General features: G+C 37.8%; 1 protein-coding gene across 3 annotated transcripts in view; it reads left to right on the forward strand.

Moving 5' to 3' along the window:
• NFATC3 (nuclear factor of activated T cells 3) overlaps positions 1–17,508 on the forward strand; it is a 63,058-nt gene that overhangs the window by 14,587 nt on the left and 30,963 nt on the right. For all 3 annotated transcript variants that reach the window (XM_082769677.1, XM_082769678.1, XM_082769679.1), the window contains exons 2-3: positions 620–1,751; positions 9,448–9,610. In XM_082769677.1, coding sequence (XP_082625803.1) covers positions 620–1,751; positions 9,448–9,610 — 1,295 coding nt within the window. The remainder of the gene's footprint in view (positions 1–619; positions 1,752–9,447; positions 9,611–17,508) is intronic.

Genomic DNA, 17,508 nt, shown 5'->3' on the forward strand with positions numbered 1-17,508 from the left:
TTGGAATAAGATTCTTCCTAATATCTTTAATAATGTTCCTTGTTAGGCCTCTTTTGATTAAATGCTTTGGGTTGTTTGTCATCTTCATTGGAGTTTGAGACACTGTAAGATGCTTTCCAATGTTAAAGGAGATAAATACTGTGCATATGATACTCCCGGGCTTATAAGTATTGACTAGTGGGATTGCAGAAAGTGTTGTGTTTGTTCATATTCATATAAAAAGATTAAATATTTAATGGACTATAACTACATTCAATTCATAATTAATTCATGGAAGAGGAAGTTTGAGTTGAGCATTTTGTCTTAAATGCTTTCAATATTTTAAACCCGTGTTCTGTGTGTATTACATTTTAAACCACTGAAGATGTGGATAAACTAGAATCTGGTTGAAAACTAGATTTATGAAAGAAAACTTAAGCTGTAGTCATATCTATCTATAAATAAGTAAAGGGGATCTGAAATAATGAGCTTTACTTTGTGTGCCTAGTATAATAAGAAATGTCTAGGATGTTTCCCGGACACGTCCTGTTTTCAAAAAAAGATCTTGTGACGTTTTTCAAGTATTGCACTCTGACTCTGTTCCTCTTTTTTCTTCTTCCTTTATTTATTTTGTTTTCAGATCTTGAGTCAGATGACTGTGCATCCATATACATCTTCAATGTAGACCAACCATCATCGTCTGTAAATCAGCCAATTTGTATTCCTCGCCATGGACTGCAGTCTCACTCCTCTCCTCTGTCACCACCTACAAGACTTCAGAGTCACAAGAACTATGAAGGAACTTGTGAGGTACCAGAATCCAAATATAGTCCACTAGGTGGACCCAAACCCTTCGAGTGCCCTAGTATTCAAATTACATCAATTTCACCTAACTGTCATCAGGGGATTGAAGCCAATGAAGATGAATTGCACACAAATGGCACAGAAAATGAGTATATGGAAAGGCCTTCAAGGGACCATCTCTATCTTCCTCTTGAGCCATCATACAGGGAATCATCCCTTAGCCCAAGCCCTGCCAGCAGCATTTCCTCCAGAAGTTGGTTTTCAGATGCTTCCTCTTGCGAATCCATTTCCCATGTTTATGATGATGTAGACTCGGAGTTAAATGAAGCAGCTGCTCGATTTACCCTTGGCTCTCCTTTGGCATCTCCTGGTGGTTCTCCAAGAGGTCCCAGTGATGAATCTTGGCAACAGCCATATGGATTTGGGCATGCCTTGTCACCTCGACAGTCTCCCTGTCATTCTCCTAGAACTAGCATTACAGATGAAAATTGGCTAAGCCCTAGACCAACATCAAGGCCCTCATCAAGACCTACATCCCCCTGTGGGAAACGACGACACTCCAGTGCTGAGATTTGCTATGCTGGTTCTCTCTCTCCTCACCATTCTCCAACTCCATCACCTGGTCATTCTCCCAGAGGAAGCATAACAGAAGACACATGGCTGAACACTTCCATCCATAATGTACAAGGTCTTAACTCCGGCCTTTCACCATTTCAGTGTTGTACAGAGACTGATATTCCTCTTAAAACAAGAAAGACCTCAGAGGATCAGACTGCCACTTTATCTGGAAAAATCGATATCTGTCCTGAAGAACAGGGTAACTTATCATCATCCCTGGAAACTGCAGTAGATGACTGCTCTGGATCTCAACACACCTTGAAAAAAGACTTGCCCGGAGACCAATTTCTTTCTGTTCCTTCGCACTTTACTTGGAACAAACCAAAGCCTGGTCATACTCCTATATTTCGGTAAGTGGTAAGCAAATCTCTTAAGTCCTTCAGAAGGCTTCACTCCTGTGCATCCTGTGTACACATACTAATGCACTAATATTTCTGTGATGCGTTAAGACTATTTAAAGAAAACTTGTGGACGGGTAAACAATATAACTGAAAAAAAAAGCAAGTTGAGACTCCGAATACCCATCTGCTTCTCCTTTTAAAAATACAGTAGATGCGCTGTAACATAGGCACTGACTTCGCTTGACCGGTTCTGTGTAGAAATTTTCTAAGAAAGTTATGTTATGTTAATATCCATAAAGAAATTATCTGTATAAAAGCACACTGTGGGTGTGAATGTTGGTGTTCCCCTACTAGTCTGCCTTGATTTTAAAATAACTAATTAAAGTAGTGTCATTCTACAGAGGCAGTGCTTAAGATTTGCTCTACAAGGGCGTTGTGGATGAAGGAATTGGTGTGGTGGATGAAGGAATTGCTCCCTTAGTCAGGGGGGAGCAAAATCAAGAGCTGATGACTTGATACAGAATATCAGAAGTTATTTAAACGCTGACATTTCTCAAAAATATAAAACAGGTACACATGCAGAAAGTGGTAAAGACTACATCTATTCACAAGTAAACTGAATAAAATGATACATTAGCTGCCCAAAATGTAGCCTGACTATTGAATTAGTGGAAATGGTTGCATTAGCAGCTATATCCTGTATGAAAAGTCAAACTACTTAGCATTTGTAGCTTGTTCCAGAGGTACTGTGAGATCAGGCATCTTCGGTATACTCCAATATTTAATTCTATTGTATAGTATTTTGAATTTGCTACTTAGGAAGTAGGGAAGCTAAGTTCACTCTTACCCTTTAGGAAGAAAAATTAAATGTAGGGAGATCCACTATTTGTTGAAGTAGTTTATAGCAGTAACCAAAAGCAAGCACCTCAGGTTGGATACTAATTGCAATTTATATATTAATCACATATTATATATGCACTGTATATAGCATTATATCATAACATAAATTATAAAATATATCATAAATTGCAGAATGTCCCTACGTAATACAGTACCAGTACCATGGCAGAATAGCACTCTTTCAATTGTAGATTAAATTGGTCGTTTTTCAGTATATTTTTCAATGAAGTTATTTGGTCATTTTATTTATTACATTCTTACTCTTGTTTAAGACACCTTTTTTTGTTTTCTTTAGGTTCCGTTAGGAAGAAGGATAAGAATTGACTTTCTGTGTATTTCATGTTTCCATCCCCTCCACTTAGAAAATCCCTTTCTTATTGGGATCTTATGATAGAGACAGTAGATCTGACCTTGCCATTTGATGCCCCATTGTTTAATGAAGATGCTGGGTTTTATTATTTTTTTCATGTCTACTGTTAAGAGCTTGAATTTCATCCACCGACAATACTTTTTTTCCCAGTGAATCTTTCAAACCTATTTCTAGGTTCTCGTATAAAGTAGTTTCAGATTTCTTTTATGAATTTGATTATTTTTTTCCTTCATTCCTTCTCAAATTCTGTATTACCTGTCTGAAGAGCAACATAGATGCTTCAGGATAGCCTATGTCAGTATAGGCTATAGGTAGTAGTCCAGGAGAATACCAGAGAAAGTGTTTGTTCCTAGAGCCTATTCATATGCAAATATCTAAATGTGATCCACTTGCTCATGGCGAGGCACCATCTGAAAAGGGTTAGTATGCTCATGTGAGTTATCTTAAGCGCATCCTTAAGTCATTGAAACTTTGTGGAATTCCCATTTAGTAGGTATTTAGTAAATATTTATGAAATCATGTCATACTGGGAAGTTCATCAAGACTGATCCCTTCTAAAGTTTTCTTGTGTAGATTCCAGCCAGCTGCCTCAAGTACAAAGCTGCTGTTTTAGAAAGACAAGTAGCAGGTAGTGTTTTGAAGTGATGCATAAGTAAATTGTTTCACAGAAACTGATGTTCTCTATTACAATGCCTACAGTTAGACATCTTAGATTAAGTTTTATAAGGCTTTTTTTTTTTTAATTTAGGTTGATCCAGGAAAATGAAAACATTGCATGGACAACCCAGAAACTATTAATGAGAAAAGATTATAATGTAATTTAATACTCAATTTAATACTCAGGATGGGGATTTTTCACTAAAAGTACATCTCATAGGAGCTGAGCAACATTTAGTGTTAACATCCACAGATATGGTGCTCTGTAGTTAATTAGTTCTGATTAAGAACTACTTTATAAACTGACAGTTTCCTTCATAATGCCGTGGCACAAGTTCAGTCTGGAGCACCGCAAAGCGATGGGATACCAGGCAGTATCTTGGTTGCAGTGGTGGTGAACAAATGGGCTGTGACACATGCATGTGCAGTTCAGGAATCTCTTTAGTGGTGGATGCTTAATGGCAACTTGAGAGTATTTTACCTGTGACTATCTGGCAGTTTCCACTGAAAGCTAAGATTGCTGACTATGTTAACCTTCTTTTTCGGGGAAAAAAGTAATGTAAATATAGTGGCAGGTGTTAGAACACTTGCAATAGTTAGTTCTCTTGTCTGAGTCTTTCTCTTGGAAGTCTGTGGAGCAGAGAGGAACAGAATTGTTCTATTTTTAGCATAACAATTGGGATCTCAGTCTTTAATTTTAAGAAGAATAAACCTTTTAATGTGAGTGGACTATAGGCAGACTTACTCTGTTACGTAGTTATCCATCTGTTTTTTGTTACATAGAAATAACACCAGTTGTGCTGTGTTAGCAAAACTTTAAAGTGAAAATATTTGCAAGTCGCTGACTTTGAAGATAAGTACCCACTTAGTGAGACAAGCAAGAGAACTTTGAACCTCTTAGATTTTTAATAAGCCAGGCTATTGCTGTAATGTTTGCACACCATTAATGAATCCAGAGAAATTCAGACTGCTTAATACACGACCTCTGTGCTGTACGTATGATTCAGCTCTCTCCTTTGTTCTGAAAGATAGAATATAGATTTTACTCGGCAGTATACTATATCAGTAAAGCATATTTAACTGTAGGTCTGCTAGTAGTAGAACAGTGATATTTTGAATGTAAACAGTATTAAAAAAAATAATAATCTATTGATAATCTACTGTGGCAACTGGAATGGCCCCCAAATTCTTAACTTCCAACATGTTACTTTGTTCTATGTAGTGAAGAGCAATCACAGCTGTGTTTTCACTCCACAAGAACTCTCAAAGAAGGACCCTAATATTGCAGAATAGTAAGATTTGAGATTTTGAAGGGTTTTGTCACGGCATTGACTTGTAACCAACGCTGGTGGTTATTCTTTGCAAAAGCTCAGGATGTGAAAAAGTTGTGGAATATCCATTGGTCAGTGAGCTCTTTCTCACAGTCACAGATTTTCATGTTTCAGGAGAGCTGCAAGTGTAAAGTGTTACTTTTGCTGTAACTAAGAAATAATAATTTAAAAAGCACTATAGTAGCAGGTCTGTGAAAGTTAAGTACCAGGGTTAGCAATTGCTCTCTGCACAGAGCCCCAGCTGGCTGTCCAGTGAATCGCCAAGGAGGAGTGCTCCAAATGGAAGATAACCATTTTCAGTTTTTAACTGGATTGTTTTCCACAGCTGCCATTGGCCCCACAGCACTGCGCGTGGGATAGAGGGAAGGATAAAGCGTAAGTTGAATGCAAGCAAGCAGTCTTGTTTCTAGGCTTTGTTTCTTCCTTTGCAAAGGAGATACAGCCCATGGAGTGGGGCCCTGACTTACAGGTCCAAACATTGAAATCCAGAGGAATCCATGAGATTGTCCTTCTGATGAGCATTAGATGTATGTTCATCAATGTGAGCAGCCAGAAGCAGTATTGTTTTGGAGGACATAGTTGCAGGTGAAGAAGGTATCCATTGAATTAATAGTGTGAACACTGAAGAGATCATTTTAAATATGATGGCTTCTGCTGAGGATGGTACTGAAGGGTTCTTTCTCTACTTCTAAGTTTCCTTTAATAGCAGCTGTTCTCTAAATCCTTTAATCTTGATGTGATAGAAGTTTGAGCTTTTGGAGACTTGTATTAATCAGATTATGAAATTCTCTTGGTATTACTGAAAGAACATTTGTAGCTTTACAGATTGGTGCTGTCTCAACAACGTGCTAAGATTTGATTTCATGAAGCATTTAGGATGACCGTGAGTCATTGTTTGCTGGTATGTGATTTGGTGCTTTACTAGTAGGTTACTGTACTGTTAACAAGGGGTTTTCTCAGGCAACGAAAAGCAAAAATTACAGAACCATGTGTAAAAGCCACTAAGTTGCAAGGTATTGTAACAGTAATTTTGTGATGAACTTCTGTAACAAAGTATGTGGAAGTGTCTACTAATACATTCCTCCTCCCTCAAGTTTGACAATTGAGGGATTTGAAAAACAGAAGTTCTTACTTCTTTTAATATTTTTGTCTAAAATAACTTTTAAACAAAACAAAACAAAAAAACAGTTCAGCATCTGATCTAGATCCTTTGTTCTGAGTGCAAAGGTAGAGATGGCTTTGCCAGTAATAGAAATGTCATCATGCTGTGTGCAAACTGAGGGAGACAAATCTTTTTGTCTCTTTTTGTAACAGTACAAAATCTTTGCACATTCCTCAAAAAGCTGTGTTTTTTTAAACACGTTATAGGTGTCTTAGTTATGTTTTAAATCATCAGAGATCACTAGAGTTCAGTATCAACTTTATTTACTCAATTACTCCAGCTAGCAGCTTCAGAATTTGTTTCTTATATACAGTGTCTGGTATAGAGATTGTGTCGATTCACACCCCAGCACTGACATGATTCTTCCGTTTTGATGTTGATTTCTACCTAGTGGGGGGGGGGGAAAACAAAAAAGGAAAAAAGTTTATAGACTGTATTCTGATATTTTATATATTTATTTAGTGTCCGAGCTTGAAGGTCCATGTGACGTTCAGAAGGTGACAGGCAAGGCAAGTTTTTGTTCAGCCTCTCTCCTGTTATTTCAGTTTGAACAAACCATTTAGGTAGTGGAGGCTCTGGTAAACTAACAGAAGTAAAAAGCTTACCTTTCGAAATGATCACCGATTCACTGTAATGCATTGCTCTACAGCATTTTCCTCAAAACAAGTGAAAGAGTGGTATGGAAGCAGAAATGAATTTAAATGATATTGTCACAGGGCAGAAAGATGCATGACACCGTACCCTGAAACTTTTTAGGATTCCATTGCTGCTGAGAAGTTGAGGGTGATGGAGACAGCAAGAAAAATATTCAAAGATAAACACTTAACGCTTTGGGTATCCAACATCACAGTCTGTTTCTTAAAGGGAAGCAGCTACAACTGTAGTCTGTTTTGTCTAGAAAACAGCAGTTTGAAGCAGCAAGGCCTAAAAGTCTAATGCTACACAATTTATTTGGAAACCTGTTTTGGAAGCGTCTTCCTCCCTCCCTCTTTTTCTCTGTCTCTCTCTCTCTCTGTCTCTCATTTAGGCATCTGCACATGCATGTGTGCTTGCTCACTCCCTCACGCTGATATTTTTTTATTTGTTTTCAAAGAATGACAAAATCTTGAGACCTCGTTATTTTCCTGTCTCCATGTTTGTTTTAGTATTCCAAATATTGTTTCAGCAGATAATGGGACTCTGATATGGCTTGTGCTACGTTTTTATTAGTTAATTGCAGGATTAAACCTCTTAGAGCTACAGAGAGCCATCATTAGCAACAAATACTTTTTCTAGAGTGAGTTTAATATGTAACTTTGAGTAATATCTCTCAGTAATTGGTATGTAGGCTGTGGTGTGCATGTTACACCAACCTCTCTGCAGGACCATATCTGTTCACTACGCATACCAACTATCTTAACATCAAATATTTGGTTATAGGGGAGAAAAAACTTTTTCAGAAATAATAAAGAACAAATTATTGCATGCTAATTTTTTTTTTTTAAACTATTTTTAGTATCTTCTAATCCTGATGTTTTCTTTCCATTTTCAGACTGAAGACTTGAGTCTTCTTCAGTAACTATAAAAGTGAATGGCAAGGTCTAGTTGATAGCCAATAATAGCATTTAGGCAGTACGCCTTGGGCTGTGGTAAGTAACTGGCAGGACTGGGCTTATGCTGCATTCCTCTTGTTTTCCTGTTTCCTCTTTTACTGTTGACATCACTTCTCCTACCCAGTAAATAGTATTGCTGTGGAAGGACTGGTCCTAAGACCTGCTTACTGGGGGAAGAAGAGTCTTGGCTACACACTGAATGCTTGTGGACATGATTCATTGCTCTCATTTCTTACTTTTAGTAAGAAGACAGGGAAAAACTCTGGTTCCCATTCACTCCCCAAAAGGCACTTCAGGAGATGAGTTTATCTGTTAGCTCTCTCCTGAAGTACACAGTCGGAGGTACTCCACAAAGCAGCAGGCCAGCAGGTTTATAGGTGGCCCTCCTGTAGGAGGATGCCAGCAAGTGGGGCCTTTTCTTCTCCTCCTTTTCCATGCTTAGTGACAATGATGTTTGTAGTAAAAGGTAGATATATGGTGCTGCAGCCTGAGCCCAAGTCCATTCAGATACTTACTAAAGACAGCCTTTTTTTTCCCCCTTCAGTTAAAACATTACCTTCTTTCCCAACTGTAGATATGTTTTCATAGTTTGCAGCTCTCCAGAAGGTACAGCTTATCTTTTGTGGATCTGTAGCTGTTTGTGTTTGTGAAAGTGTGCATGGTTTTGGACTAGCAGTGGGGTTTTACCTGACTTCCTGTAAAGGAGAAAGAAATGGAGCTGAGCTTTCTCAGGCAACAGTACAAACCAGTGTTTGTCCATCTCTTTAAAACCTACTTTGCTTGCCCTGTTGGTTAGTTTATGATAATAAAAACTATTTCAATAGAAAATTATTTTTATTGTATATGTTCTTGTGTGGTACACAGTGCTATAAACATTCACTTTTAAATGTTTAGAAATTAATTTGCTCTACCAGGTAATTACTGACTTGAATCCTACTGTTCTTCATATTAGAAGTCTGTGAATCTAAGCAGGTAAAAGGATAGGTATGAAAAAAAATGGTGATACCATGTGGCTTATTTCCCTTAGAGTTTTTCATGTTACTTCTATTCCTGCATTTTTTTCCTCCTTCCCTGGAGCAATTTTGCTACTGGGTGTAAGGGTATAATCCATGCATAAGCTAAGCATGCTCTTTAGGTGTGTTTGTTGCAGTAAGTCTTTATGCTTAGACAGGACTACTAGTCTTAAAAGTTTGAATCATCGGGTAGTGTTCATTTAAATGATAGTTAACAAAGTGCAGCGCTTTACAATCTTAAAGTAACTGTCTGCTTTATTATCTTCAAGTATTTTTTAAAACGTAATGATTTAGGAGATAAATTTAAACTCTTCCCTTTAGTACCGCTTGAACTTGCTTGTTGATAAACTCGAGAATAAAAACATAAAATAAAAGCATTATGGAATAATGCTGGTAATGCAGGGCCTTTCTTTCAATCGGGGATTGGAAGGAAGAAATACAGCACTACATTAGTATACTCCAAAAATACCCCCCCCCCAAATGTTTAATTGAAGATTTTAATGCACCAGAAGACTTCAGGAATTTTCAAGAAATAGTGCTAGGCTAATAGCTATTCTTATTTGGTAATTGTGTGTTAGGAAAACAACATCATTGTCTGTATTTATGGAGAAGTTCCTGTGATTGTACCCTGGCCAAATGGCATATTACATTTAACCATAGTGTGCACGTCTTGATTGCAGCACATCTTCGTTGCCACCTCTCGACTGGCCTTTACCAAGTCATTACGGGCAATGCGAACTGAAAATAGATGTCCAGCCTAAAACTCATCACAGAGCTCACTATGAAACAGAAGGAAGCAGAGGAGCAGTAAAAGCATCTACCGGAGGACACCCTGTAGTGAAGGTAGGAAGTCTGACTTTCCTGAATCAAAGATAACTTTCTCTTAGCTACAGTTACTGGTATTTACAATGCCGTGAGTCGTTACCTTCTTTGAAGCTTATATTCCTTCCTGGGTAAGATTTTCCCCTAAATGTACCTTGTGCAATACAAAAATTAGTTCAGATTTGAACTGTTACTCTGTAAGGGCAAGCAAGACTTGTTCCCCTTCCTACCCTGCCTTGTGTCTTGTCACTGTTTCCACTGCTTTAACAGAATCAAGCAAGCTTTATTGTCTTTCAGAACAGTTTTGTTCAGTACTGAAACTGATCTAAATGCCGTAGTAATGCTGGCAACGGTTCCCCTCTGACTAACAGAGGGTGGTGGTACACAAACTGTTTTGATACTTGGTACTGGTCATTAACAGTTGCTTTGGCTGGGTTCCTTTGTTCACGCTAAACATTTGAAGTGCTAAAGACATCTAAAGCGTAGTATATAAATACTTTGCAAACACCATCCAATTCTTGTTGAGCTCAGGGACGGATGTAAGGTCCTGGTAAATTAGGTTTGGCTTTCATGTGAAAGCTTTGCCATCATAATCTCCTTTGAAGGGAAAGAAGCGTGGTTTTGGTGTTGTGGGTATAAATAACTGTGTACACAAGTTGTGATGTGCTCCCCTCTGAGACAAGGTGTGCACACATCTCCTACCCTATGCTAGGTCGGCTGCTGGATTAGTTTACTGGTAGTCACTTATGTCTCCTTTAGTACCTATGGTGCCAGCTGGCAACAGAACTGCCCTCTTTCTCACTGGACACAAGATTGTGCTGGGGAATTATGGGGCTTGTTAAGATTCCTTGATTTGTAAGTTTGCTGCATCCTTGGCTGAAAGCAATGTCTCTTTACTTTTTCACCTCAATCTTGCTTAATGATTTTTATCTTAATCCCAAAATATATTAAGATATATTACGATAAAAATCAAGTGTTCACTTATATGTCAAAAGAAACAACAGCTATAAAGGATAAATGAGGGGGTGCGGGGGATGGAAATTAATCTAATTACCTTAAGGTTACCACAGGTCTGTTTTGTCCCCCAAACCCAGGATACTTCCTGTTCTTTTACAGGAAAATGGCAGTCATGGTTTCAGTCCTTAGTGTTTTACAAGAGCAATCGAGGAATTACAAATGTATTTGTTATATTAGTCCCATTCCAATAGTTTAAGTAACTTGTTAGTATTTAAAACCAGACTCAAAAGTGGTAATAGAGTTGGCATAATCAGTCCCTATTGTTTCTCCTACTCATACTATAGGGTAAACATATTATCACTCTTTCTCCTTATGCTTTTTTATTCCTCACTGGAAAGCAAATTCTGTCATGCTTTGTAATTACATCAGTTTTGGAAGAGCTCTGAAGTTACATGTGCATAAGTAAAGATGTACCAGCAGAATTTAAATGTATTGGACTGTCTGTTCCTTTCTCCTTGTCTAAGCAATCTTTCTAAGCTCTTCAACTAAAAAATTTCTTCTAACCTGACACCTATTCGCATTCTTCAGGCTATTTATCCAACTCTGTTTCTGCTCTGATACCTTACCTTGATTTTTTTCATTCCTACTGTTTTCTCCTTAGGACTCTTTTTTTGTCTGTATCTTTCCTTTCCCTCCCTCGAAAAGAAGGCTGGATCTCTTCATCACATCTCTTCTTCCTTGAATAGTTTTCATCATCCTTCCATTTTCATTCTTAATCTAAGCTCTTCCTCCAGCTCTCATGTTCCCTACAGAGTTTCTCAGTGTTCTCCTGGTGACAATGCCACGGTGCAACCAGCTCAAACCTTCTCCTGTTGTCAGACCTGCTAGATTTCTTAGCACAGTAGAGGCAATGACTGAATACACAGCGGGGAAGTAAGTCTGTGCTGCATACTAGAGAAAAGTGAGGATGCCTGAGCTAGGCTGGAATCTGAAAGTAGTTGCCAGGGCAAATTTCTTCATGTGGAGCATTGTGTTTAGTTGCTGGAGAACAAGTAGATACAATTTTCACATGCCAAGGTGCTGGCACTGGAATTTAACACATCATTAATGAGGACAGAATCTTGGGAGATTTTAGCTGCCAAAAGAAGTCTCTACTGAGCATTTGGGAACTATTTTTTTTTCCACCTGGGTTTTTGCATCTTGCACTAATATTTGTTTTAAAGGAACTTAGTTTGCTGATGGTTATAAAACTTGACAAATATATCTAGGCTTCCTTTTGCTTGCAAAACCAGATGCTTTTAAATTGTAGTGGTAGATGTAAATTAGAAAGAAAAACCACAGATCTGTAATCTATGTGACTTATTATTTTCAAAGATCTTTATTCTAATTAGAATTGTGAAATACCTCGCTATTACAAGAATGCTGTTTTAAAAATGGGTGTAGTATTTGTTTGTTTCACAGTGTCGTACTTAAACACATCCATGGTGCTATGCCTCTCAATTAAAATGACTACGAATGCAAATCAATATTCTATTTTGCAATTTCATCTGTTCCAGCTGGATTAGAAATTAATTATTGTGCTTGTTGGGAGAGGAAGTTGTTACGAAACAAAACAAGGATTTGAATTAACTTTTTATTTGCTGCTGGTAAAAACAGTATGCTAAGGACCAAGTTTGGTGGAAAGCAAACATTAAATAGCTGTGAGTAGACATAAATTACTCAATTTAAACATAAAGATGCAAGCTTTTCCAGCACTTCCAGAAGGTTATTACACAAATGCACTTCACGATATGCATTGCTATTTGTATCTGACTTAACTTCTTTCTGTTTGGTGCTCTTGGCTTTACAACATTCAGTTCTGTCCATGTGGGTGATCATTGCAAAAAGAAGTACTCGGTGTCTCCTTGTGCCTGTAAGTTAACCAGTTAACCAGTGTCAGAGACAAGAAAGGATGTGCGTGCCTCAAGGCCTATGTGCTTTTCCTTGCTACAGAGTTTTTGTTGCTTTTGCACGGTATTTTATAGGAAGAACATTTAATTTACAAACTGTGGAACCTCTGTAGTTCTGCATGTGCAGTTGATGTGTTATTTAAAATAAAGATTTTAAGATAGTACATGGCTTCAAGCCATTAATCTATTAGCGTATGTCATTAATCTATTACTAATGCTGTACTGTACCTGTTGCTAGGAGACTAAGCTTCTGACAAATTTGGCATCATCTGCTGTGAGTACATTTAATCAGCTTATTTCCAAATGTGAGGAAATGAAATGAGTTGAGCATCATGTTTTGTTTTGTAAGTCCATTGACTTCAAGGAAGCGAATTGTGTGCTGAAATTCTACTGTTTTCGGGTTTTCAACTGTCATTTTAATCTGTGCTTGCTTAGGAGTGTGTTCCAGCTAATCCGTGTCATCTCGCACTACTTATTTTACCTGTTTAGAAAAATTGCAAGATAAGGCTGACATTTGTCACAGGGAAGGAATAAATAACTTGGCAGCATGGTAAGCAGTGGGAAGGGTGACGTTTTGAAATTCTCTCATCCAAACTGCGGGGAAATCTTGTGTTGCATAGTCAGGAGACAGAGAAGGCCTCTGAGAACTGTCTACCTAATTCAGTAGGTTAAAGTACTTATTCTACCCATCTAAGAAGCCTTTTAAGTAAATAGCTGCTATGTTTCATCTAACTCTTAAATGAAAGTTCATAATTCCTTGAATTTCTCACCCTTGCACCAGGTCAAATTGTACATAATTAAATAATGTTTGCATTTACAGTTTGCTGGAGTGAGATTTAACTGTTTTCTAAAAGGGTTAAGGTTTTTCATGAGACTTCACTCAGATAATGGTTTTTAAGCATTTTAGAGCAGGCAGGAACACAATAAGGATCTCTCATGGATAGTTTCTTGCTTTTGTATTTTAGCTTCCTGATCTAAAATGACTTGTTTCATTTAAAAAAATAATTGTATGTTGTGTTCCTGCAATTCACATCAGCTTCTGCAATTTGCTGAGTTCTCTTAAGTATTTTAAATTCGATGCTATCTTCTAGTAGGAAATTCCACAAGCTGTTGTGCACAACAAATATATTAGCCTTATGTCCTGTTGCTGTTGAGGAAGGTGATCTCCACGATAGTCTTGATAACCTTGCAGTGAGATTTACTGAGGGGCAGTGGAGCTAAGAGCTCCTTGTTCTGCACGCAAGGAGGATATCTGTCCTGTAGTGAGTTACCACAGAAAATTGGGGCAGGGGTACCTATTAGGAGTTTGCCTGTGCCATAAGTCTTCTTGCCATACTTTAATGGGCTCAAGGGTAAGAGCTGTTCATCTCTGCCATAAGCCAAATTTGCACAGTACTTGATTCTGCTGCAACGGGAGAGGGGAATCCATGCAATCTATGGACTGGTCAGCAGTCCTATGGTTGAGGAAGGGTATAGAGAATGGTATACAGACCGTTTTTTCTGCGTCTTATGACCCTTCCCTTCTTCCCACCTTCCATTTTTTCAGTTCTTATGTGTGTTTTTTTTTTGTTTTTTTGTCTCAAGTCCTTCCCTTTATTCATACATCACCAGAAGGCAGGTTCTAATCCCAGTTCTAATTGTTGGTGACAACATCCTGCGAATAAATGCAGAAGGTAAGTCTCAGCCTGTGTGAGCCATGTAATCGGCTCTTAGAACCCCCCAGAATAGATAGTAAAACCCATCCACATGCATCTAATAGATGTTTGAACACTTAATCAATACAATGATTATTTACATATTAACATGGAAAAAATGAAAATGGCATACTGGATCGGTAATGACACGGTTGTCTGCTTCTTGTGTTGTTGTGGTTACTAAGATGAGGAAGGGTACTATTGAATTATTTTTCCAAGTAGAATTAGTTTTTTTTTGTTTTTGTTTTTGTTTGTTTGTTTGTTTGTTTGTTTTTTGTTTTTTTGCAAGTTACATGGGTTTTCCTGAAAATGCTCATCTGAAAAGCTGTCCATAGCGTAATTTGGCACTGGGAATTGGAGGTTCAGAAATAGCATGATTTCTTGATAGTGTAGCGCTAACTGAAGATGGGTTGTGTATGGTGATAGCTAGTTAGATGTGGTCAGTAATTCTGCACGGCGTGAAGTTGTAATGTTAGTCTAACACTATTTTAGTTATGATTTGGTCTTTTGTTGGTAGCATAGAATGGGACAGGACTCTGAGCTGAAACACTCCTCAAAATATGCCTGAAATTAGCATTCAAGTAGTCAGTCTTGTCTGCAAGCAGTGAGCAAGGAAATGTGAGATTTCAGAAACAGAAGAATCCGGGTTCTAAAACCTTTAAGGATGTTCCGTACGTTGAATGACCAGATGGTATCATGGCCAGTAATGCACTGCTATTTTTGGCTTTGGTTCTCTTCAGGACCCATTTGTCTTTGTGATGACCTTTAAAATGCTGTTAAACCTGGACTTGTGCCACTATGTCTAGTAGTTTGTTAACACTTGTTGCTTTTGTACCTCACTATTTTTATTTTTCAGAATTGCAGAGATCTATACTATTTTAAGGTTTTAAGTCAGTCTACTCAATGAGCTATTAGCAAAAGAGGAAGGAGGATGCTTCTCTGGTGTGCATGCTTTTCTTTCCTACATCAGATAATCAAATGACTGAAAATAGTACCGTGCTTCAGGAAGGGGAAGTAGGTTGTTACAACATATTTAATTTTAAAATTATACATTTAACTTTCTGTAACATTAAATCCTTTGTGAAATGGGAATGATTTTTTTTTTTTTATTAAAAACACTTCCATCTACTGCTAAGCTTTTAAGTCAGTGGTTGGGGTATTGTCTAAGAGATCTGAATGGAGTTCTCTTCCATGAGTTTCGCTGCTTTCCTGTGAACAGTCCACAGAAGATCATAGGTCAGCACTCATTGCACCTCTGTGAAGCCACGAGGGGATGGCTGTGGTCAGTCTGACTTTCAATAACTTCCCTGAACTTGTTTTTATATCTATAGCTTGGTTCAAGCTTTTCAAAATGCCACTGACAATAAATTTAGGGCAAATTGCACCACTAGTGTTAGTCACTCTGTAGCTTTTGTTTCAATTTCTTGATAATCTTCATGCCTTTGGATCTTTTTTTATCCCTTGTTTTTATTTCTAGCTGTTACTAGGTGTGCTGCTCAGTTTGGAACAGTCACCCTTCAGCTTTTAAAATGTCAGTCTTCACGGTTCTGTTGGAAAGTAGCTGCAAACCAATCAAAAGTGAAATTCTTGTGGAGAAATGTCTGAAGCAAAAAATGTTGGTTCCTCAGAGCCATGCTCCAGTGCCTCTTGAATACTGTTGTCAGAAATAGTCTAAGGTTATGGGTCACATCTCCATTGTCTCAGAGAACAAAACACCTCCAAGCCTTTTTTTTCTTTTTTTGAACTTTTATTATATTATTATGGGGAGGTTTGGCAGTTTTGTTTTGTAAACAACTGTTTAAAAGTGGACTAAACCTTAAGTAGTGAAAGTTCTTTTCTTTTAGGATTGTTTAGATCCCAAAGTAAATTATACCATATCTTCACTTCTGCAGTCTTCCAAAGTAAAAGTAAAAATACTTAATTCAGGAGTACAGCTTTACCTTCCCTTTATCTTTGCCTTTGCATTCATCTCGCTGGGCCTTTCTTGTCCTCTTTTGTCTTCCTTTTGGTGGTGTAACTCTGGGAGCTGTTCCAACGAACCACTGAAATACATCCAGCTGCAGGGAGACTACCAAGGAGGAGATGACTAGTTAGTCGTGCGCTTCGTGTCACCGTGTTGAAAAGCCTAGGACCTCACTGTTGAAAGTAAAGGGGAAGAGTGTGCCTACACTTCTTCACACTGCTGTGGATTTCCTTCCCCCTTCCTCATGTTTGAGCTGAGGATTTTTACAGGAATACTGGTGCATTTGATGAAGCTGGAGTTTTTAACCTATGTGAACAAAAGCCTTGATTATCACAGATTTTTTCCCTGACATGTCTTGTATTTCAAGACTATGCTCTATTTTTAGGGACATCTGTTTTTATGTAAAAGACTTCCTTCTAATCAGCCTACTTTACCAATCCAGTAATGCCATAAGCAGTAAATTAATTGTCCAAGGGGAGGGAGCACTGGAGTGGCAATAGGATTCTTTTTTTTTTTTTTTTTTTTTTGCTTGGTTGCTAATTGAAGGAAAAGTGCATAAAGGATAAAACATGAATATTAAACACAAGTGAAAGTTTGGTTAAACATGGCTATTTCCTAATGAATGCTGGAAAGTTTTACAGGAAAATTGCTTTGAAAATACAATCAAATGGGTCTTGGCACTGTCTGAAATGTCATTAGTATCTAGGATTGGTTGAGTGTACAATGTAGCTAAAGAAATGATTTCGCTTTATTTTTTCCCTAAGCTTTAGTTCCTTTTTTTTTTTTTTTTGTCTGTGTTTTTAGTCTAAAAGAATAGCCAAGTGAAAGCCTGACATCACTTCTGGATTTAGTGACAATATTAGAGATTGGTTTATTGTAAGTAAACAAAGAGGGTTTGGGTTATTTTACTTTTCAGAAAAACAGAGTATTTCAAAGTATGCTATGGTGGTCTCATAGTACCTGTTTTCTGTGAAGTGTTTTCTGTTGGATGTTCTTCTCAAGTCTTGTTGCAGCTCTCGAGAAATCACATGTTGTGGGTAAATACCATTTATATTTGAATAGAGATCGGTAATACTTGGCCTGAAACAACAGATGGAAAACAGAGAGAGAACCTTCTTAGTTTTAAAAAATAGACAGTGGAGGGAGGCAGAACTTCTAAATACTTGAGATTTAAAGCCCTCTGACAAGCTTGCTGGGTAATGCAAGCTCTCCCTTAGCTCAGAGCATGGAACTGACAGCGTATGAGCAAAATAATGGCCCAGTACAATCTGCATGTAATCTGGAAAACTGCTGCCCTCGTTAGGTTGATGCCTTTTACTTAATGTGACCTGTCTGATTTCCTCAGAAAGGAAAAGA

This window comes from Aythya marila (genome assembly GCF_965140915.1).
Source record: "Aythya marila genome assembly, chromosome: 12".
Lineage (NCBI taxonomy): Eukaryota > Metazoa > Chordata > Aves > Anseriformes > Anatidae > Aythya > Aythya marila.